At 37.6% G+C, this 24,041-nt stretch overlaps 1 protein-coding gene across 1 annotated transcript; it reads right to left on the bottom strand.

Moving 5' to 3' along the window:
• Positions 1 to 7,818: 7,818 nt before the first annotated feature.
• On the bottom strand, positions 7,819 to 18,829 carry LOC149621013 (uncharacterized). Its single transcript, XM_089855051.1, has 10 exons — positions 18,744 to 18,829; positions 12,058 to 12,159; positions 11,945 to 11,993; positions 11,776 to 11,843; positions 10,342 to 10,414; positions 10,095 to 10,259; positions 9,860 to 10,028; positions 9,567 to 9,781; positions 9,194 to 9,507; positions 7,819 to 9,137 (listed from the first exon to the last, which is right to left on the bottom strand). The coding sequence occupies exons 2-10, from the start codon at positions 12,108 to 12,110 to the stop codon at positions 8,936 to 8,938; spliced, it is 1,308 nt and encodes a 435-aa protein (XP_089711177.1). The 5' UTR covers positions 12,111 to 12,159; positions 18,744 to 18,829; the 3' UTR covers positions 7,819 to 8,935.
• Positions 18,830 to 24,041: the final 5,212 nt, after the last annotated feature.

Raw genomic sequence — 24,041 nt, 5'->3', positions numbered from 1 at the left:
GCGCCTTAATGAATAAACTTTACTCTAAGCCTAATTGCCACTCAGTCGTAAGCAGACGAACACTGGCAGACAGGAGAAAATCGATATTCCAGCATGCCTTTCGAATCTTTGCTGCCACGCTATTGGTTGGAAAATATCATACTTATTTTGAATTATAGGCGGCGCGACCGAGGCGTTTTCTCTTTTCTGTGTCTGCGTTTGAAAGTCCCACTGTATTCTACACTACGGAAGCTAGCGTCTCTAACTCCTTTCGTTATTTACCCCTGCAAATATTTGGCCCCGATATGGCTAGCGCCCCTGAAAGTTGTTTTCTGAGTATGGAGTTTCCGAATTCGTCTATTAATCGGTAATATATAGTTAATTTATCCGGTAACTCATCGGTAATTTATCCGGTAATTCATCGGTAATATACAGGTAATTTATCCGGTAATTCATCGGTAATATACAGGTAATTTATCCGGTAATTAATCGGTAATATATAGTTAATTTATCCTATAATTCATCTGCAATTTATCCGGTAATTCATCGGTAATTTATCCGGTAATTTATCCGGTAATTCATCGGTAATTTATCCGGTAATTTATCCGGTAAATCATCAGTAATTCATAGGAAATTTATCCGGTAAATCACCAGTAATTCATAGGAAATTTATCCGGTAATTCATCGGTAATATACAGGTAATTTATCCCGTAATTCATCGGCAATTTATGGGTAATTTATCCGGTAATTAATCGGTAATATATAGTTAATTTATCCGGTAACTCATCGGTAATTTATCCGGTAATTCATCGGTAATATACAGGTAATTTATCCGGTAATTCATCGGTAATATACAGGTAATTTATCCGGTAATTCATCGGCAATTTATAATTAATTTATCCGGTAATTAATCGGTAATATATAGTTAATTTATCCGGTAACTCATCGGTAATTTTATCCGGTAATTCATCTGTAATTTATCCGGTAATTCATCGGTAATTTATCCGGTAAATCATCAGTAATTCATAGGAAATTTATCCGGTAATTCATCCGGTAATTCATCGGTATTATACAGGTAATTTATCCCGTAATTCATCGGCTATTTATAGGTAATTTATCCGGTAATTAATCGGTAATATATAGTTAATTTAACCGGCAATTTATAGGTATTTTTTCCGGTAAATCATCGATAATTCATAAGTAATTTATCCGGTAACTCATCGGTAATTTATCCGGTAATTCATCGATAATATACAGGTAATTTATCCGGTGATTCATAGGCAATTTATAGGTAATCTATCCGGTAATTAATCGGTAATATATAGTTAATTTATCCGGTAACTCATCGGTAATTTATCAGGTAATTCATCTGTAATTTATCCGGTAATTCATCGGAAATTTATCCGGTAAATCATCAGTAATTCATAGGAAATTTAACCGGTAATTCATCGGCAATTTATAGGTAATTTATCCGGTAATTAATCGGTAATATACAGGGTGTTTCTGAAAAGTCCATCACAAATTAAGGGGCGTGTTTATGGGACCAAACTGAGCGGAAAGTACCAAAGAACATGGGGTGTACAACATTTTGTTACGGAGATATGGCCTTCCAAACATTCGCCCCTAAAACAAGGAAATATCCAAAAATGAGGAGTAACACTTAAGACCGACTAACCAGCTTGTTTAAAATTACTAGACAATTTCAATAGCCTTTAATCGAACAATTGATTTCTACCTTTACTAATCAGAAGCGTATAAATGAGTAGAAGTATGCCTACGGTGGTAATGTAAAATTAATCCCAAGTGACATGATGTTTCAAGATCTTCCCAGCACCAAGTAAAATGGTTCTGATTGAAGGGACTTTTATTAGCACAGCGTAAACAACGTTATTTTCAGGAATTAGTCCAAATGTCCACGGGCGGCATTACAAAAACGAGGCAGTCTTTCGAATGATACTTGGACATGTTGGAAGATCCCTGGCTTGTTCCTGTTATCTCAAACCGTAAAAAGCTACGCAAATCTTCATCATCACGGACAACACTCTTGTACGTTAGGTATGACCTTGAGAAAACCTAAAAGGACATCTCGAATGTATTTGAAAAACCCATCTCCAATTAAGGGGCGTGTTGTTTGTTTCCAACAGAGTAAACTCGCCCAGAGAACAATTACAATGCAGAGCCACGTTTCGGCGTTAATGGCCCACAAAGGTGGTCCCAAACAAAAGAACAAACTTTAATTTGTTTCGTTCAGTAAGTGTTTCATGTGTCATCATAGATAAAACGCCATGATTAATGCACGAAGAAAATGTTATTGACAAGTTTTCGGACCGCGATGCTGAAATGTGGTGGTGCACCATCGTGCATGAACCACATTCTGTTTATTAAACCTAAGGGTACGTCTTCGAGTAGTTCTGGTAAATCGTCCCGTAAGAACTACAAGTAAGCCACACCGTTTAACCTGGGCTCTAGGAAATATGGCCCAATTAAATTGTCACCCACAATACTACACCACACGTTTAAGCTGAATTGTACTTTGTGAATTCTAACGCAAGTTGCGTGTGGTTTTTTCTTAATCAGCAAACCAATTGGCGGCTGCTTGTTTTTGGATCGTCCTCGAAAATAGGGAGAACTTCGCCTATTCTTAAAAAACAGAGCACTAAAACAGAGCACTATGTTTTTTTAAGAAAGGAATAAAAGAGGTTTCACGTACATGTGTTTGTTTTATTAAACTCATAATTCAACGAAGTCTGTTACAATGCCTTTCTTCACAAATGCCGAATATGCGGATATGCACCTAATGTATGGACTAGCCGAGGGGAATGCCGCTGCAGCTGTACGCTTGTATCAGGAAAGATTTCCGCAGAGGCGACTACCAAATCGACTGACGTTCGAGGCTGTGGACAGACGTTTGAGGCAAGATGGACGAATCCAACCGGCTGGACCTCAACCTAGAGCGAAAGCCATCCCAGAGGCCGTAGAAGACGAAGTTCTCACCATTTTCGAGGACGAGCCTGAATCAAGTACCCGCCAAGTTGGTCGCCGATTAGGCGTAAACCACACGCTCGTGTGGAAAATCCTCAGAAGCCACCGGTTTCATCCTTTCCATGTTCAAAAAGTTCAAGGTTTGAATCCAGCGGACTACCCACGACGCACGGCGTTTTGTCAGTGGTTTCTGGCTAAAGTAAACGATATCGATTTCCCACGGGATTTGTTGGTTACTGACGAAGCTAACTTTTCACGGGATGGTATTATTAACTTACATAATAAACATCAATGGTCCCAGCTAAACCCCCACGCAACTTGCGTTAGAAGTCACCAAGTACAATTCAGTTTAAACGTGTGGTGTGGTATTGTGGGTGACAATTTAATTGGGCCATATTTCCTAGAGCCCAGGTTAAACGGTGTGGCTTACTTGCAGTTCTTACGGGACGATTTACCGGAACTACTCGAAGACGTACCCTTAGGTTTGGTAAACAGAATGTGGTTCATGCACGATGGTGCACCACCACATTTCAGCATCGCGGTCCGAAATTATCTTAACGCGACCTTCCCTTTGCGGTGGTTAGGTCGAGGTGGACCTGTGGAGTGGCCTGCTCGATCACCCGATCTGAACCCTTGTGATTTCTTTCTTTGGGGCCACCTGAAAGACTTAGTTTATCAGACTGAAGTGCCCGATGTTGAAGAGCTACGTCGACGAATAATTCACGGCTGTCAAACAATTCGCGAAACTCCAGGCATTTTTCAACGTGTAAGGGAATCATTTGTAAGACGTGCTAATGTGTGCCTTAACGCGGGTGGTGAACACTTTGAACAATTTTTGTAACTAGTTGCAATTAAATGTTAAAACTTGTCAATAAATTCATTTTCTTCGTGCATTAATCATGGCGTTTTATCTATGACACATGAAACACTTACTGAACGAAACAAATTAAAGTTTGTTCTTGATTTTGGGACCACCTTTGTGGGCCATTAACGCCGAAACGTGGCTCTGCATTGTAATTGTTCTCTGGGCGAGTTTACTCTGTTGGAAACAAACAACACGCCCCTTAATTGGAGATGGGTTTTTCAAATACATTCGAGATGTCCTTTTAGGTTTTCTCAAGGTCATACCTAACGTACAAGAGTGTTGTCCGTGATGATGAAGATTTGCGTAGCTTTTTACGGTTTGAGATAACAGGAACAAGCCAGGGATCTTCCAACATGTCCAAGTATCATTCGAAAGACTGCCTCGTTTTTGTAATGCCGCCCGTGGACATTTGGACTAATTCCTGAAAATAACGTTGTTTACGCTGTGCTAATAAAAGTCCCTTCAATCAGAACCATTTTACTTGGTGCTGGGAAGATCTTGAAACATCATGTCACTTGGGATTAATTTTACATTACCACCGTAGGCATACTTCTACTCATTTATACGCTTCTGATTAGTAAAGGTAGAAATCAATTGTTCGATTAAAGGCTATTGAAATTGTCTAGTAATTTTAAACAAGCTGGTTAGTCGGTCTTAAGTGTTACTCCTCATTTTTGGATATTTCCTTGTTTTAGGGGCGAATGTTTGGAAGGCCATATCTCCGTAACAAAATGTTGTACACCCCATGTTCTTTGGTACTTTCCGCTCAGTTTGGTCCCATAAACACGCCCCTTAATTTGTGATGGACTTTTCAGAAACACCCTGTATAGTTAATTTATCCGGTAACTCATCGGTAATTTATCCGGTAATTCATCGGTAATATACAGGTAATTTATCCGGTAATTCATCGGTAATATACAGGTAATTTATCCGGTAATTCATCGGCAATTTATAATTAATTTATCCGGTAATTAATCGGTAATATATAGTTAATTTATCCGGTAACTCATCGGTAATTTTATCCGGTAATTCATCTGTAATTTATCCGGTAATTCATCGGTAATTTATCCGGTAAATCATCAGTAATTCATAGGAAATTTATCCGGTAATTCATCGGTAATATACAGGTAATTTATCCCGTAATTCATCGGCTATTTATAGGTAATTTATCCGGTAATTAATCGGTAATATATAGTTAATTTATCCGGCAATTTATAGGTATTTTTTCCGGTAAATCATCAGTAGTTCATAGGTAATTTATCCGGTAATTTATCTGGTAGTTTTTTAGAAATTGCGTCTGGGTATTTCAGTCCAAAACCAATGAAACCCATTCATAGCTTTAAGCAGTGCCTGATTAACACCCTCGGGGTCCCATAGGCACTAGGCGTTATGGAACAACATTCCCTAACCAAGAGCAATATGACTTTAATGAATTGTGAAATGATTCAAATAAATTCAAATTATTATTAAATTTTAAATAATACATTTTTAGATATTTTTCGGATTTGGAACCGGGTTCGGGTCACGAATAAGTTTCTTGTCAGTATCGAGAGGGGGTACCAGTATCCGAGAAGTAAAACTTGGCCGAAAATTATTCTTCGGTACGAAAAGAGTACTAAAAGTTAGACAGAATACCTAACCAGCCTGCAACTTGGGAGTTTCTCAAAAATAAGCGATAACAATTCAACAGAATCATAAGAAAATTTGTACTAACCTTGCATTACACATGTTTAATCGGGTGTTTCTGGAGTTGTAACGCTAAATTACCCCATACGGACATTGGGTAACGCGTCTTTACGCACCCCGTGAACTGCGCGTTCTGTTAACCACTCTCTGTTTTATAAAACTTTAGTGGAGATATAATAATAAGCTAAGCCAGGGGTAAATAACGAAAGGAGTTAGAGACGCTAGCTTCCGTAGTGTAGAATACAGTGGGACTTTCAAACGCAGACACAGAAAAGAGAAAACGCCTCGGTCGCGCCGCCTATAATTCAAAATAAGTATGATATTTTCCAACCAATAGCGTGGCAGCAAAGATTCGAAAGGCATGCTGGAATATCGATTTTCTCCTGTCTGCCAGTGTTCGTCTGCTTACGACTGAGTGGCAATTAGGCTTAGAGTAAAGTTTATTCATTAAGGCGCATTTGAATTAGAAACATGCAACTTTAAAGTTGGTAAATTCCTTATTCGATAATGAAATGGAATTAAATGTCGTTTTTGCATCCTTCAATACAGTTTTAGTTGTTTTAATTTCTTTAGTCACAGATACTGTCGATGATCCTGATCCCACAGTTCCCACTAAGCCTTGGCTCACTGGGCCGACTCTGTAACCGCGCATTTACGGCAAAACAAGTTTGATCACATTTTGAGGATTTCCCCGGCTTCAAATTGCAAATTGTTGACTAATCTTTCTTCTTTAAATCGCTGTTTACTCGCGATTGAATATAATAATTATATTGGGTTGATTTATGAGACGACTTCACAACATCGACACCCGCCATTTTACTTTACCCAGAATACCTTGCGGCGCGAGATTTTAAGGCAAAACTTTTAAGGTTCAGGTCTTATTTACAATACAGTTCCAAAGATGGCACTACGTTAGTTACAAATTCTATGACGTTTCAAGGTCCCACTGTATTCTACACTACGGAAGCTAGCGTCTCTAACTCCTTTCGTTATTTACCCCTGGCTAAGCTTTGTCTACGAAGGGATTTCCACACTAAGCCTGTGGCTTGTTTACAGGTGTGTCCCTTTACAATGCATAGAGGGGTGGTGGCTAGCCCCTATGCCACAGCTAACCGACAGCGCCCTATACTAACTATTACAATTAACCTCGGAAAGTTTTGATGGAAAGGAGAAACCGGGTAAGACCGCGAAGGAAAACTTCAACAAGTGGGGAGAGAACTTGCAAACTCTACGCAGAAGGGTTTGTTCCCAGGTTTTTAACCCGGTGCCACAGTCCGGGATCGAACCCGGGACCCTTGAAGCGAGGCGAAAGTGCTAACCACTTCACCACCCCAATAATCTAAGGTTACTTTTAATTTTACTAGAAATATTAGAGTAATTCCAGTTATATTTTAGATTTTTAAGGACGCTTTGTGTACATATTTAAAAGTAGATTTACAATTTTGATATATTACACTATAAATAATTATGTTCATTTAAGGGGTAGTGTCAGGGGTAAATAACGAAAGGAGTTAGAGACGCTAGCTTCCGTAGTGTAGAATACAGTGGGACCTTGAAACGTCATAGAATTTGTAACTAACGTAGTGCCATCTTTGGAACTGTATTGTAAATAAGACCTGAACCTTAAAAGTTTTGCCTTAAAATCTCGCGCCGCAAGGTATTCTGGGTAAAGTAAAATGGCGGGTGTCGATGTTGTGAAGTCGTCTCATAAATCAACCCAATATAATTATTATATTCAATCGCGAGTAAACAGCGATTTAAAGAAGAAAGATTAGTCAACAATTTGCAATTTGAAGCCGGGGAAATCCTCAAAATGTGATCAAACTTGTTTTGCCGTAAATGCGCGGTTACAGAGTCGGCCCAGTGAGCCAAGGCTTAGTGGGAACTGTGGGATCAGGATCATCGACAGTATCTGTGACTAAAGAAATTAAAACAACTAAAACTGTATTGAAGGATGCAAAAACGACATTTAATTCCATTTCATTATCGAATAAGGAATTTACCAACTTTAAAGTTGCATGTTTCTAATTCAAATGCGCCTTAATGAATAAACTTTACTCTAAGCCTAATTGCCACTCAGTCGTAAGCAGACGAACACTGGCAGACAGGAGAAAATCGATATTCCAGCATGCCTTTCGAATCTTTGCTGCCACGCTATTGGTTGGAAAATATCATACTTATTTTGAATTATAGGCGGCGCGACCGAGGCGTTTTCTCTTTTCTGTGTCTGCGTTTGAAAGTCCCACTGTATTCTACACTACGGAAGCTAGCGTCTCTAACTCCTTTCGTTATTTACCCCTGGTAGTGTCAAAATAGTTATGGTTCACAATAGATATTTATGCTCAATGAAGGGTTAGTGCCAAAATGGTTATATTACACTGTAAATATTTATGTTCAATAAGGGACAAACTACAGTTGTAACAATTTTATCCATATTACAATTTTTTCCCTACATGAATATAACAGAATTATGCGATCTTTAACCATAAGTAACATTTTGCAAAAACAAAAAGTATGTCACTAAATGTTTCTGGGCACAACATCATTTCCGCCATTTGTCAAATACTGTCGTAGAAGCGACCATTTTTAAGGCGCCATGGAGAATAAAGTTTTATAGTTTCCTAGAACTCTCTTATTCTGTTTCCCTTGGGAGAAACCTTCCCAAAGGGAAGCACTTAGCATTGGGTATATTTGAAGTGTCATACTTATTGCGATTATTTTACTTATGATTTACGAAATCTCTCCTAACTCATGATCGTCGGATCAAACGCAACAGAGACTGAAGAAGGAAATGTGGCAAAACCTAGTCTAGGTAATGAATTTTAGAAAATACTTCGGATATTCCTAACCCAATCTCGAGCCAAAACAAAAATGTACCAATATAGATTTTTAACAATGAGGACGAGATTCTTAAAACAGAGTAAGCAGTTAATCGTCTCCTTGAATATAACGTGGACAATATTAAGTACCCAATTCAAAAGCCATCATTACAGGGTGGAGCCGGTGACCCCTTGAAATTATAACGTAAGTTCTTCGCACGCGTTTCTGATAGTTATGAGGGCATGTGCATGCCATACACGATTGCCTATTTTAGCATGTGAATGATATATTAATGTATGAATGAGGTATTCTTCGTTTATTCAAGGATTTGTGCATATTCCTAGGCCTTTAAAACTACCAGAATATCCGTGTTTTGCCACTAACAAGTTTACTAAAATAATTTGAAGGTTGTATATGATAATTAATTACTTTCAAATCTTATTTGCATAATTATGCTCTATAGTTAGAGAGTGAATTTAAAACGACCTAACACGAAGTGATTTCGTTCGTTTAGCATAGTTCGAAGAAAAATAAAAATTTTATCTTGTATTGTAATTCCATTTCTTCGTGTTCTTAACTGTTTATTATGGAACGTTTAGGGAGTTAGTTAAAGATTATTTCGGTAATGATAACGGCTACTGTTCCTGACAACAGCATGAGAAGAAAGTAGAAAGGAACACTGACGCTACTCAGGTCCAAGGCTTCCATGCTTTTAACTGGTCTCTTCCAAGTTAATTGATCAATAGTGTATTCTGCAGCAAGTTTCTGATACTTGAAAACTTGCTTTTCGAACATCGGTTCTACTCTGTAAAAAAACAGGCGTTAAGGCTGATAATTGTTTTTGATAAAATTCTTACTGACACCAGTTGGGCGTTCAATTGTGGTGTGCTTTTGATCCATGAGGTGTTGAAAGTTATGTGATTGTATTCGAGTTTAATAACTTGTTGCGAAAAGTAAAATCCTCCATTTTTTAAGAAGAACTCTTTCGTCTTATGAATATCCGCAAACTCTTTAAAATAAAGATCCACTTCATCTTTGTTTATGATCAGAGCTGTCTTTCCAGAAAAAATAGGAATGAAAAAATCAATATATGGATATCGAAATAAAAAATAATGTTTAACAAATTTCTTCTTGTGTGCATCTAGCCATTTCATAACAACTGGGTCCTGGGCCGCCTGATACAAACCAATGATATCAGAATAATTTAGGACTTAACATGAAGAAGATTATTCACCAATTCCTCAATATATTTTAAATCATCGCTTGCTATAAATGCCGGCTCAATTCCCGATTTGATCAAGTCCGATAGAGTGTCGATGCAGTTGTAGCTTTCCGTCGAGAAGTCCGTACGCAAGTAACAACCCAAGAAGAACAGAATGAAAGTCACTCCGATAAGCCAAGAAGAAGCGAGCAGACGACAAGTAATGTGAGGCAGAACAGCGGGAATCGCTACAAAACATAAATCTCTGTTTCGCTTATGACGACGATGAATTCATTTTAAATATTAGGGATGAAGTAATTGCTTACGTTCGGCGCACAAGAGCGAGGCATTCTCCCAGACATTTTGCAGAGTTTCTTTGGTCATTTTCTTGGCTACTTTCTTAGTGGGCACTGATTTGTATTTGTTTGTTACGATGGAGTGAATGACGAGCAAAATTGACAGAAGTCCCAAGGTTAACGCTAATAAAATCACCACCTGAATTAACCAAGAAAAAGCACAATGAATTGGGTATTAAATATATTGTTATTGAACAAATTTTACTTCTTTGTCCATATTTAAGAAGGACCAAGAGTTGGACGCGACTGTCACTTGAGGTCTAGTCACGATAATCATCTCCTTTATTCCGAGTGGCGGAGATGGATTGTAATGATCCAATCGACTGAGGAAAAATGTGGTTATCTCTTTGCTATTGATAACCTGATATGTCTAAAATCGGCGTATATAAGCGATTAATAATTTGTACTCCCGTTTTTAATCAGTGTTTCAATATAAGTAAAAAGTTGCATACCTCGGAAAATTTTGGCGTATCGTTTATTTTATAATACTGATTGAAGTCAACATATTTCTTCTTGTAATGCAGCCTAAAAGTTGTCGACAAAATTGAATTATAATAGGATGTTAACATTGTTTCATAGCAGTCTGTAAGCTGAGATTCGTTTCTGAGAGTTCTTTAACGTTGCGTATGAACTAGGGAAAACGTTATCATGAACTTTCGGTATAAAACAACTAGCGGGGGTGTGCGAATAGTTTTGACTTTTTTAGGAAATCCCCATTAGAAACAAAATTCAATTACTCAATTCAAAATTAACTTAATTTTCAAAAAACAATCTGAATGATTGAAAGGCCAGGCCTAGTATTTATCGATTTTTGTTTTTGCCATATTTCACAAGTTACTTTTTTTTTTCTTGAATATTTTATAATTCTCTAAAATCAATAACGACATTCAATTTGAACTCAAAACATTACCCATCATAGTCGAGAGTATCACTAAATACCTACAAAACTATATATATAGATATGTAATTATTGCTCTTTATAGATTAGCAATTGCAGAAGTTAAAATTAATGATTTATTCAAGCTTTATAATTGTGAATTACTACATTATTTAGGCTGAATGCAGATTATTTTAAATCGACGATACGTCATGATACTTGGTTCTACTAAAGAAACTACACCTTTTCCTAGCAATGCGTATTCAACTCTCGACTCACAGTGAACCGTTAATGTCTCTTCAAGAACACAAGAAAAACTAAACACATACCCCCCCCCCACTTTCCCGGGGAAGGGGTCCGGGACCGATTCCACATTTCCACATTACTCTGTTCTCCATTCCTACTTCTATATCTATATAAATTTAAGTCTTGACTGACTGACTGATAATCGAACCCCAGCCCAAACCGCTTGCCCTAGAAGGCTGACAATTTGCGAGAAGGTTACTCATAAGTAGTTGGCGCGTACTAAGAAATATTTTTCCAATCCGCCGCCATCTTAATAAATGGCGCCCAGATATGTAAAAAAATTCTCTATGCAACCGATTTCACAAATATTTAGTACACTGGTTTCCTTTAACCTATAGACGGGGTGAACGGTCTTATGGGTTCGATTTGATGTCATCTTTTTAAATGGTGGCCAAAAACTTAGAAACCCTTTTTTATGGAATAATGTCCGCATGAAAAGTAACAAAAAATGTCCCGAGGGCAACGCCGAGTGCCTTGGCTCCTAGGGTGCTACAAAAGTATTATAGTCATCAGGAAAATCTACCCATTCTTACATTTTGATGAAAGTTTTTATTACACCCGAGCGACGCCGCGCGGCCGCGGGTAACAGCTAGTCTAAAATAAATCTATCCCGGGTTTAGTGGCCCGTGGTTTGAGCATTAAGTGAATTCTGTCTAATTCGGTCCAATTATTAGTCGAATTGATATGGAAGTGTAAAATTTACTTCATGTTGAAGAATCGATTAAAATATTCTGCCATGAACTTCATCTGGTCCTTAAAATCCGTCTTATCCTGACAAGAAATTAAAGTTAAATTGTCATCAAGAAAGCAGTTTTAATTCCGAGACACTGAAGATTCGCTTCAACAACGTCACCGAATTTTAATAAGCTCACCTTTTCAGACCAAGGTATCGAACAATTTATAATTGTTTCTTGGGTGTACCTTTAATTTTAAATTAAATTTCCAATCAACGATAACGTTTATTATTTGAAAATTCAAGTTCTACCTGTATTTAAAATACCGATCATTTCCAACAAATTCAATTTCGTTCAAAGCCATTTTTTTGGGCCCGCTAATGCTTGACTGGACAATCCAAAATCTTTAAAAGCTGGAAAGTGTTGATGAGAGATTTATCGTAGTTCTTCAGTATCAGACTGAGACTAGTTGAAACATAAATAAAGCACGAGTGTAATTCTTTTGCGTGCTTTTTATACCCTATTAATCTGTCATATTTTAAATTCATGGGATTGATTTAATCAGGGATAGATTTAATTTCAGAAGTAGGAATGGAGAACGGTTAGTATTTACTTCAGTCCGACTCATAGCCCAGTGTAGAGTCCCTCCCTCAAAATTCATGGGATTGATTTAATCAGGGATAGATTTAATTTCAGAAGTAGGAATGGAGAACGGTTAGTATTTACTTCAGTCCGACTCATAGCCCAGTGTAGAGTCCCTCCCTCAAACACGTAACGAAAAGTTTAAATTATCTTATTGGCTGCTCACTTAAACTACGTTTTGATGACGTTGCTGATGGGGACGCCGAAAAATACGTGATTCCTTTTTACCTCTGTCGCTATGACCCGCCTAGCTTCTTTCATACCCCTCCGTCCCGTGGAAGGGGGTCCGGGACTTTGACGCACGCCCACATTACTCTGTTCTTCATTCCTACTTCTAAAATTAAATCTATCCCTGTCGCAGCTAAAGAATAGCTATAAAACTCCCATTGCGTGAATTCTACTTAGTTTGACTCATACACCACCAGTAGTCCATTAAGTCGGTTTTTCACTGAAAGTTAGTTTAGATTAAGGTATTTGTAGTTATGGCAAATAATAGCATTGCTTTTATTTAATAAGTATTTCTTATAAAACAAAGAAAATTCGATATCAGAAAACTTACTTCTTTCTTCAAAGTGATGTGAATAAGTAATTTATCGTCCGTAAATTAGTGGTTGGCATTTGGATAGAATAATATCTGTTTGTTTTATCTTTATTCATAATTTGAAATTATCCACGGGAAGTCTATGATTAATGCAATGTAATCACGAAAAATTATCTGATTATTATTCATGAATAACTGATTAACCAAAATTCTGTGGATTATCTTGTCCAAACGCCGACCACTACCGTAAATTACTGAACAGTTTCAAAATTTCCGCGCTCACAGTTAAAAAAAAAACTGTTTAAGTAAAATTACCCCTTTTAACTTCAGAGTTCAGTATTTCGTCAATTTCCCATTAGTTCTCGTTGTTTTTAAGGGACCTGAACAAGGTATAAAGTGCTCAACAGTCAACGTGTTTTAATAGCTAGACGATATAGAGACTTAAAAAAAATTTACCATAAATTTGCGACAGAAAGGTAATTTTTTAAAAAATTTGAATCTTTAATTTACCGGAATTTCATTGGTATTTTATAGGTAATTAATCCGGTAATTTTTCTGGTAATTTATCCGGTAAATCATCGATAATTCATAAGTAATTTATCTGGTAACTCATCGGTAATTTATCCGTAATTCATCGATAATTTATCCGGTAATTCATCGGTAATATATAGGTAGTTTATCCGGTAATTAATCGGTATTATATAGTTAATTTATCCGGCAATTTATAGGTAATTTATCCGGCAATTTATAGGTATTTTATCCGGTAAATCATCGATATAATTCATTTAAGTAATTTATCCGGTAACTCATCGGTAATATATCCAGTAATTCATCGGTAATTTATCCGGTAATTCATCGGTAATTTATCCGGTAAAGCATCAGTAGTTCATAGGTAATTTATCCGGTAATTTATCTGGTAGTTTTTTACAAATTGCGTCTGGGTATTTCAGTCCAAAACCAATGAAACCCATTTATAGCTTTTAGCAGTGCCTAATTAACACCCTCGGGGTCCCATAGGCACTATAGGCGTTATGGAACAACATTCCCTAACCAAGAGCAATATGACTTTAATGAATTGTGAAATGATTCAAATAAATTCAAATTATTCTTGAATTTTAAATAATTAATTTTTAGATATTTTTCGGATTTGGAACCGGGTTCGGGTCACGAATAATTTTCTTGTCAGTATCGAGAGGGGGTACCTGTATGCTGTTTCTCTCTCAATAGGGCAAATTTTGGCGTTCGAGTCGCGCCTAAACCAGAGATCTGAGAAACGTTATCGCGAGGTGGCGAATGTGTCGGCCTTCTTCAGTATTGCTACACAAGAGGGGAGTCCCAAACCCCGCTTTTGGTTACTTCCTAGGCTATTTTAATGGACTTCTGAAGTTCTGCTTAAGGTAATGGTTTTCGAAATAATAGATAAAACGGCATGCAGATAAATAATAGAGTTGCGTTTATTTAATCATCTTTTCAGCATTTATTACAAAACTTTGCGGAGAAAATTCGATATCAGAAAGCAAAACTCATTTCGTTCGCGTGCTTCAATTTAGGGTTCTAGGAAACATTCTGACCGTTTCTAATTTAAATCTATACTTTTCTTTTAAAGGCCGACTTCCAACGAAAAGGGTTCTAGCGAACTGAAGATAAACATCGAGGGTCTCTCAATATTGATTATCTTCAGTTCGCTAGAACCCTCCTTGCAAGGTTTTCAGTTAGTTAGAACGTTTCAAAATTTGGTCTCAGCACGAACTCGAAAATCAGCACGGTCGCCCCATTGTTAGTCTCGATGCTCGGTTTTCAGTTCGTAAGTACCCTTTTCGTTGGAAGTCGGCCTTTAAATTAGTTAAAATTTACCGATGAACTTTTTTCGTCTGGGTCTCTCAGCCCTAGTGGTCGGCGTTTGGACAAGATAATCCACAGAATTTTGGTTAATCAGTTATTCATGAATAATAATCAGATAATTATTCGTGATTACATTGCATTAATCATAGACTTCCCGTGGATAATTTCAAATTATGAATAAAGATAAAACAAACAGATATTATTCTATCCAAATGCCGACCACTACTCAGCCCAAAACCCAGGAAGCTCACTTATAGCTTTCAGTATTGCCGGATAAACATCATGGTTGGCGGTCCGTTGGCCCCAAGTCAGGAGCAATATTAGTGTAATGAGTTTTGAAATGATAAAAATTAGTCGAGTTATTTAATGTCCGTATTATGTGGGTGTGGTTGGGGTGGGGAGGGCGTACTAGTTTTGTAGCTAGAGTAGTATTCTTGTCCTAACTCGCTAAGGTAATATTCGAGATGGCCAACGGCTGGGTTACATTAAGTTCCTACCACACCTAGCTACCGGTAATTCATCGGTAATTTATCTGGTAGTTTTTTACAAATTGCGTCTGGGTATTTCAGTCCAAAACCAATGAAACCCATTTATAGCTTTTAGCAGTGCCTGATTAACACCCTCGGGGTCCCATAGGCACTATAGGCGTTATGGAACAACATTCCCTAACCAAGAGCAATATGACATTAATGAATTGTGAAATGATTCAAATAAATTCAAATTATTCTTGAATTTTAAATAATTAATTTTTAGATATTTTTCGGATTTGGAACCGGGTTCGGGTCACGAATAATTTTCTTGTCAGTATCGAGAGGGGGTACGTGTATCCGAGAAGTAAAACTTGGCCGAAAATTATTCTTCGGTACGAAAAGAGTACTAAAAGTTAGGCGGAATACCTAACCAGCCTGCAACTTGGGAGTTTCTCAAAAATAAGCGATAACAATTGAACAGAAAGAAAATTTTGTACTAACCTTTCATTACACATTTTTAATCAGGTGTTTCTGGAGTTGTAAAGCTCAATTACCCCATGCGGACATAGGGTAACCCGTCTTTACGCACCCCGTGAATTGCGCGTTCTGTTAACCAATCTCTGTTTTATAAAACTTTATAGTGGAGACATAATTATAGTCATGAATTTATTCATTTAACACGAATATATATATGTGCATTGACTAGTTAAACTACATATTCAGGGATGGGAGGGGCTAAGTTTGTCTGACGTCAGAGAATTTCCGGCGGTTTGTTTTTAAAACTAAAGCTATGCTCTTGTCACGCGAAAGACTAATTATGCTTGTCAATTGATCAAGTACAGCGTTAATTTTACCTCCAACAGCAGAAAAAACCCCATCAATTCTCAAGATTTCAGATGTTGGTACTGTACTTAATTTTCAACCCTTTCATTTTCTTTATGGCCAAGGCTTAGCACTTTACACACAGTTTTCACTTTTAGATTAGGAAAACAATTGCGCGCACTTAACAAAATTTCCTTTAAAAGATCAACATCACCTTCGGTCATCGTGTTGAGATATTTATTAAAGTATCGGCGATCATTTTTACTATTCAATTGACGGAGTTTGGTAAACCTTACTGGGAATTGTATCCCTCAAACAATTTTGTGAAACTGGTCGTCTGCTGTTCAAACTTCCAAGCGTCTCGATTTTGATTGGCTATACCGCTATGACGTTAAAAGTTTATGTTATAGAAAGGTACCTCCCATCCCTGAATAACATGATAGAAAGGCTAATGATACACATTCATGTTTATGAATAAATTCATGCCGTATAATGGAGCAATATAAATAAATTATGAAGCTTGATGCAATAATACAGATTAAAATAGAGTTTTATACCTATTATTTAGCGGCGACTCAATCCCGGAGAATGTGATCAATAATTTTGCTAACTAACATTAGAAGGGTTGGACGCCCAAAAGTTCAAGGTTAAAAATCGGTTTCCTACGAGACTATTTACCCTTTCTGAGGTTGAATTCTACTATAGTATAGTTAACCTCATTTTATAAAGACCATTACGTTTGGTTGGTTGTTCAGTAAATTTTTGTTTAGCTTAAGGCAGAAGTCAATTAAATTAGCCTAGGAAGTAAACAATTACAATAGCTGGTATGGTGTACGTCTCTGCTGGTGTGAGAACTCCTTTTAACTTCACGGATGGGCGGTTGGAAATCTAGAGCTCCTCTCTTGGAGATAATTCTTCACGTGAGCGGGGCGTGACTTCTTCAGGCCATGAACGCTGGATCTCTAAAGGAACCGGAAATGGGTAGATATCTCTATATAGCACGTTTGCTTTAAAAAAAATAAAATTAAGAGAAACGGCCACGGTCGTTAAATCTTTTTTTTTCAATAGGTTTAGGAATAATAATATAAAACCGAATGACCTTGATGTTCCCAAATTCACAGCCCCATCTCTTCCCCTGATGCTATGCTAGAGAGGGCTCGGTTTTACAGTGGAAGGGGGTGTTTTCCGGTCCCTTTAGAGATCCAGCGTTCATTTTCAGCCAATAGCTGTTTCTCTCTCAATAGGGCAAATTTTGGCGTTCGAGTCGCGCCTAAACCAGAGATCTGAGAAACGTTATCGCGAGGTGGCGAATGTGTCGGCCTTCTTCAGTATTGCTACACAAGAGGGGAGTCCCAAACCCCGCTTTTGGTTACTTCCTAGGCTATTTTAATGGACTTCTGAAGTTCTGCTTAAGGTAATGGTTTTCGAAATAATAGATAAAACGGCATGCAGATAAATAATAGAGTTGCGTTTATTTAATCATCTTTTCAGCATTTATTACAAAACTTTGCGGAGAAAATTCGATATCAGAAAGCAAAACTCATTTCGTTCGCGTGCTTCAATTTAGGGTTCTAGGAAACATTCTGACCGTTTCTAATTTAAATCTATACTTTTCTTTTAAAGGCCGACTTCCAACGAAAAGGGTTCTAGCGAACTGAAGATAAACATCGAGGGTCTCTCAATATTGATTATCTTCAGTTCGCTAGAACCCTCCTTGCAAGGTTTTCAGTTAGTTAGAACGCTTCAAAATTTGGTCTCAGCACGAACTCGAAAATCAGCACGGTCGCCCCATTGTTAGTCTCGATGCTCGGTTTTCAGTTCGTAAGTACCCTTTTCGTTGGAAGTCGGCCTTTAAATTAGTTAAAATTTACCGATGAAACTTTTTCGTCTGGGTCTCTCAGCCCTAGTGGTCGGCGTTTGGACAAGATAATCCACAGAATTTTGGTTAATCAGTTATTCATGAATAATAATCAGATAATTATTCGTGATTACATTGCATTAATCATAGACTTCCCGTGGATAATTTCAAATTATGAATAAAGATAAAACAAACAGATATTATTCTATCCAAATGCCGACCACTACTCAGCCCAAAACCCAGGAAGCTCACTTATAGCTTTCAGTATTGCCGGATAAACATCATGGTTGGCGGTCCGTTGGCCCCAAGTCAGGAGCAATATTAGTGTAATGAGTTTTGAAATGATAAAAATTAGTCGAGTTATTTAATGTCCGTATTATGTGGGTGTGGTTGGGGTGGGGAGGGCGTACTAGTTTTGTAGCTAGAGTAGTATTCTTGTCCTAACTCGCTAAGGTAATATTCGAGATGGCCAACGGCTGGGTTACATTAAGTTCCTACCACACCTAGCTACCGGTAATTCATCGGTAATTTATCTGGTAGTTTTTTACAAATTGCGTCTGGGTATTTCAGTCCAAAACCAATGAAACCCATTTATAGCTTTTAGCAGTGCCTGATTAACACCCTCGGGGTCCCATAGGCACTATAGGCGTTATGGAACAACATTCCCTAACCAAGAGCAATATGACATTAATGAATTGTGAAATGATTCAAATAAATTCAAATTATTCTTGAATTTTAAATAATTAATTTTTAGATATTTTTCGGATTTGGAACCGGGTTCGGGTCACGAATAATTTTCTTGTCAGTATCGAGAGGGGGTACCTGTATCCGAGAAGTAAAACTTGGCCGAAAATTATTCTTCGGTACGAAAAGAGTACTAAAAGTTAGGCGGAATACCTAACCAGCCTGCAACTTGGGAGTGTCTCAAAAATAAGCGATAACAATTGAACAGAAAGAAAATTTTGTACTAACCTTTCATTACACATTTTTAATCGGGTGTTTCTGGAGTTGTAAAGCTCAATTACCCCATGCGGACATAGGGTAACCCGTCTTTACGCACCCCGTGAATTGCGCGTTCTGTTAACCAATCTCTGTTTTATAAAACTTTATAGTGGAGACATAATTATAGTCATGAATTTATTCATTTAACACGAATATATATATGTGCATTGACTAGTTAAACTACATATTCAGGGATGGGAGGGGCTAAGTTTGTCTGACGTCAGAGAATTTCCGGCGGTTTGTTTTTAAAACTAAAGCTATGCTCTTGTCACGCGAAAGACTAATTATGCTTGTCAATTGATCAAGTACAGCGTTAATTTTACCTCCAACAGCAGAAAAAACCCCATCAATTCTCAAGATTTCAGATGTTGGTACTGTACTTAATTTTCAACCCTTTCATTTTCTTTATGGCCAAGGCTTAGCACTTTACACACAGTTTTCACTTTTAGATTAGGAAAACAATTGCGCGCACTTAACAAAATTTCCTTTAAAAGATCAACATCACCTTCGGTCATCGTGTTGAGATATTTATTAAAGTATCGGCGATCATTTTTACTATTCAATTGACGGAGTTTGGTAAACCTTACTGGGAATTGTATCCCTCAAACAATTTTGTGAAACTGGTCGTCTGCTGTTCAAACTTCCAAGCGTCTCGATTTTGATTGGCTATACCGCTATGACGTTAAAAGTTTATGTTATAGAAAGGTACCTCCCATCCCTGAATAACATGATAGAAAGGCTAATGATACACATTCATGTTTATGAATAAATTCATGCCGTATAATGGAGCAATATAAATAAATTATGAAGCTTGATGCAATAATACAGATTAAAATAGAGTTTTATACCTATTATTTAGCGGCGACTCAATCCCGGAGAATGTGATCAATAATTTTGCTAACTAACATTAGAAGGGTTGGACGCCCAAAAGTTCAAGGTTAAAAATCGGTTTCCTACGAGACTATTTACCCTTTCTGAGGTTGAATTCTACTATAGTATAGTTAACCTCATTTTATAAAGACCATTACGTTTGGTTGGTTGTTCACTAAATTTTTGTTTAGCTTAAGGCAAAAGTCAATTAAATTAGCCTAGGAAGTAAACAATTACAATAGCTGGTATGGTGTACGTCTCTGCTGGTGTGAGAACTCCTTTTAACTTCACGGATGGGCGGTTGGAAATCTAGAGCTCCTCTCTTGGAGATAATTCTTCACGTGAGCGGGGCGTGACTTCTTCAGGCCATGAACGCTGGATCTCTAAAGGGACCGGAAATGGGTAGATATCTCTATATAGCACGTTTGCTTTAAAAAAAAATAAAATTAAGAGAAACGGCCACGGTCGTTAAATCTTTTTTTTTTCAATAGGTTTAGGAATAATAATATAAAACCGAATGACCTTGATGTTCCCAAATTCACAGCCCCATCTCTTCCCCTGATGCTATGCTAGAGAGGGCTCGGTTTTACAGAGGAAGGGGGTGTTTTCCGGTCCCTTTAGAGATCCAGCGTTCATTTTCGGCCAATAGCTGTTTCTCTCTCAATAGGGCAAATTTTGGCGTTCGAGTCGCGCCTAAACCAGAGATCTGAGAAACGTTATCGCGAGGTGGCGAATGTGTCGGCCTTCTTCAGTATTGCTACACAAGAGGGGAGTCCCAAACCCCGCTTTTGGTTACTTCCTAGGCTATTTTAATGGACTTCTGAAGTTCTGCTTAAGGTAATGGTTTTCGAAATAATAGATAAAACGGCATGCAGATAAATAATAGAGTTGCGTTTATTTAATCATCTTTTCAGCATTTATTACAAAACTTTGCGGAGAAAATTCGATATCAGAAAGCAAAACTCATTTCGTTCGCGTGCTTCAATTTAGGGTTCTAGGAAACATTCTGACCGTTTCTAATTTAAATCTATACTTTTCTTTTAAAGGCCGACTTCCAACGAAAAGGGTTCTAGCGAACTGAAGATAAACATCGAGGGTCTCTCAATATTGATTATCTTCAGTTCGCTAGAACCCTCCTTGCAAGGTTTTCAGTTAGTTAGAACGCTTCAAAATTTGGTCTCAGCACGAACTCGAAAATCAGCACGGTCGCCCCATTGTTAGTCTCGATGCTCGGTTTTCAGTTCGTAAGTACCCTTTTCGTTGGAAGTCGGCCTTTAAATTAGTTAAAATTTACCGATGAAACTTTTTCGTCTGGGTCTCTCAGCCCTAGTGGTCGGCGTTTGGACAAGATAATCCACAGAATTTTGGTTAATCAGTTATTCATGAATAATAATCAGATAATTATTCGTGATTACATTGCATTAATCATAGACTTCCCGTGGATAATTTCAAATTATGAATAAAGATAAAACAAACAGATATTATTCTATCCAAATGCCGACCACTACTCAGCCCAAAACCCAGGAAGCTCACTTATAGCTTTCAGTATTGCCGGATAAACATCATGGTTGGCGGTCCGTTGGCCCCAAGTCAGGAGCAATATTAGTGTAATGAGTTTTGAAATGATAAAAATTAGTCGAGTTATTTAATGTCCGTATTATGTGGGTGTGGTTGGGGTGGGGAGGGCGTACTAGTTTTGTAGCTAGAGTAGTATTCTTGTCCTAACTCGCTAAGGTAATATTCGAGATGGCCAACGGCTGGGTTACATTAAGTTCCTACCACACCTAGCTACCGGTAATTCATCGGTAATTTATCTGGTAGTTTTTTACAAATTGCGTCTGGGTATTTCAGTCCAAAACCAATGAAACCCATTTATAGCTTTTAGCAGTGCCTGATTAACACCCTCGGGGTCCCATAGGCACTATAGGCGTTATGGAACAACATTCCCTAACCAAGAGCAATATGACATTAATGAATTGTGAAATGATTCAAATAAATTCAAATTATTCTTGAATTTTAAATAATTAATTTTTAGATATTTTTCGGATTTGGAACCGGGTTCGGGTCACGAATAATTTTCTTGTCAGTATCGAGAGGGGGTACGTGTATCCGAGAAGTAAAACTTGGCCGAAAATTATTCTTCGGTACGAAAAGAGTACTAAAAGTTAGGCGGAATACCTAACCAGCCTGCAACTTGGGAGTTTCTCAAAAATAAGCGATAACAATTGAACAGAAAGAAAATTTTGTACTAACCTTTCATTACACATTTTTAATCAGGTGTTTCTGGAGTTGTAAAGCTCAATTACCCCATGCGGACATAGGGTAACCCGTCTTTACGCACCCCGTGAATTGCGCGTTCTGTTAACCAATCTCTGTTTTATAAAACTTTATAGTGGAGACATAATTATAGTCATGAATTTATTCATTTAACACGAATATATATATGTGCATTGACTAGTTAAACTACATATTCAGGGATGGGAGGGGCTAAGTTTGTCTGACGTCAGAGAATTTCCGGCGGTTTGTTTTTAAAACTAAAGCTATGCTCTTGTCACGCGAAAGACTAATTATGCTTGTCAATTGATCAAGTACAGCGTTAATTTTACCTCCAACAGCAGAAAAAACCCCATCAATTCTCAAGATTTCAGATGTTGGTACTGTACTTAATTTTCAACCCTTTCATTTTCTTTATGGCCAAGGCTTAGCACTTTACACACAGTTTTCACTTTTAGATTAGGAAAACAATTGCGCGCACTTAACAAAATTTCCTTTAAAAGATCAACATCACCTTCGGTCATCGTGTTGAGATATTTATTAAAGTATCGGCGATCATTTTTACTATTCAATTGACGGAGTTTGGTAAACCTTACTGGGAATTGTATCCCTCAAACAATTTTGTGAAACTGGTCGTCTGCTGTTCAAACTTCCAAGCGTCTCGATTTTGATTGGCTATACCGCTATGACGTTAAAAGTTTATGTTATAGAAAGGTACCTCCCATCCCTGAATAACATGATAGAAAGGCTAATGATACACATTCATGTTTATGAATAAATTCATGCCGTATAATGGAGCAATATAAATAAATTATGAAGCTTGATGCAATAATACAGATTAAAATAGAGTTTTATACCTATTATTTAGCGGCGACTCAATCCCGGAGAATGTGATCAATAATTTTGCTAACTAACATTAGAAGGGTTGGACGCCCAAAAGTTCAAGGTTAAAAATCGGTTTCCTACGAGACTATTTACCCTTTCTGAGGTTGAATTCTACTATAGTATAGTTAACCTCATTTTATAAAGACCATTACGTTTGGTTGGTTGTTCAGTAAATTTTTGTTTAGCTTAAGGCAGAAGTCAATTAAATTAGCCTAGGAAGTAAACAATTACAATAGCTGGTATGGTGTACGTCTCTGCTGGTGTGAGAACTCCTTTTAACTTCACGGATGGGCGGTTGGAAATCTAGAGCTCCTCTCTTGGAGATAATTCTTCACGTGAGCGGGGCGTGACTTCTTCAGGCCATGAACGCTGGATCTCTAAAGGGACCGGAAATGGGTAGATATCTCTATATAGCACGTTTGCTTTAAAAAAAAATAAAATTAAGAGAAACGGCCACGGTCGTTAAATCTTTTTTTTTCAATAGGTTTAGGAATAATAATATAAAACCGAATGACCTTGATGTTCCCAAATTCACAGCCCCATCTCTTCCCCTGATGCTATGCTAGAGAGGGCTCGGTTTTACAGTGGAAGGGGGTGTTTTCCGGTCCCTTTAGAGATCCAGCGTTCATTTTCAGCCAATAGCTGTTTCTCTCTCAATAGGGCAAATTTTGGCGTTCGAGTCGCGCCTAAACCAGAGATCTGAGAAACGTTATCGCGAGGTGGCGAATGTGTCGGCCTTCTTCAGTATTGCTACACAAGAGGGGAGTCCCAAACCCCGCTTTTGGTTACTTCCTAGGCTATTTTAATGGACTTCTGAAGTTCTGCTTAAGGTAATGGTTTTCGAAATAATAGATAAAACGGCATGCAGATAAATAATAGAGTTGCGTTTATTTAATCATCTTTTCAGCATTTATTACAAAACTTTGCGGAGAAAATTCGATATCAGAAAGCAAAACTCATTTCGTTCGCGTGCTTCAATTTAGGGTTCTAGGAAACATTCTGACCGTTTCTAATTTAAATCTATACTTTTCTTTTAAAGGCCGACTTCCAACGAAAAGGGTTCTAGCGAACTGAAGATAAACATCGAGG

The sequence above is a fragment of the Phalangium opilio genome, unplaced genomic scaffold (assembly GCF_054372755.1).
Source record: "Phalangium opilio isolate 3A_F unplaced genomic scaffold, DU_Popi_V2 ptg000209l_1, whole genome shotgun sequence".
Taxonomy (NCBI): Eukaryota; Metazoa; Arthropoda; class Arachnida; order Opiliones; family Phalangiidae; genus Phalangium; species Phalangium opilio.
This window is presented reverse-complemented; position numbering and strand designations above follow the sequence as displayed.

What these genes read in the sequence shown, in the direction of transcription:
- LOC149621013 (XM_089855051.1), bottom strand. Translation starts at nt 12,110, where the DNA reads ATGGCTTTGAACGAAATTGAATTTGTTGGAAATGATCGGTATTTTAAA. An exon ending in GATCGGTATTTTAAATACAG is followed by an intron (nt 11,994 to 12,057) that starts GTAGAACTTGAA and finishes TTAAAATTAAAG; the next exon opens with GTACACCCAAGAAACAATTA. An exon ending in AATCGATTCTTCAACATGAA is followed by an intron (nt 10,415 to 11,775) that starts GTAAATTTTACA and finishes GACAACTTTTAG; the next exon opens with GCTGCATTACAAGAAGAAAT.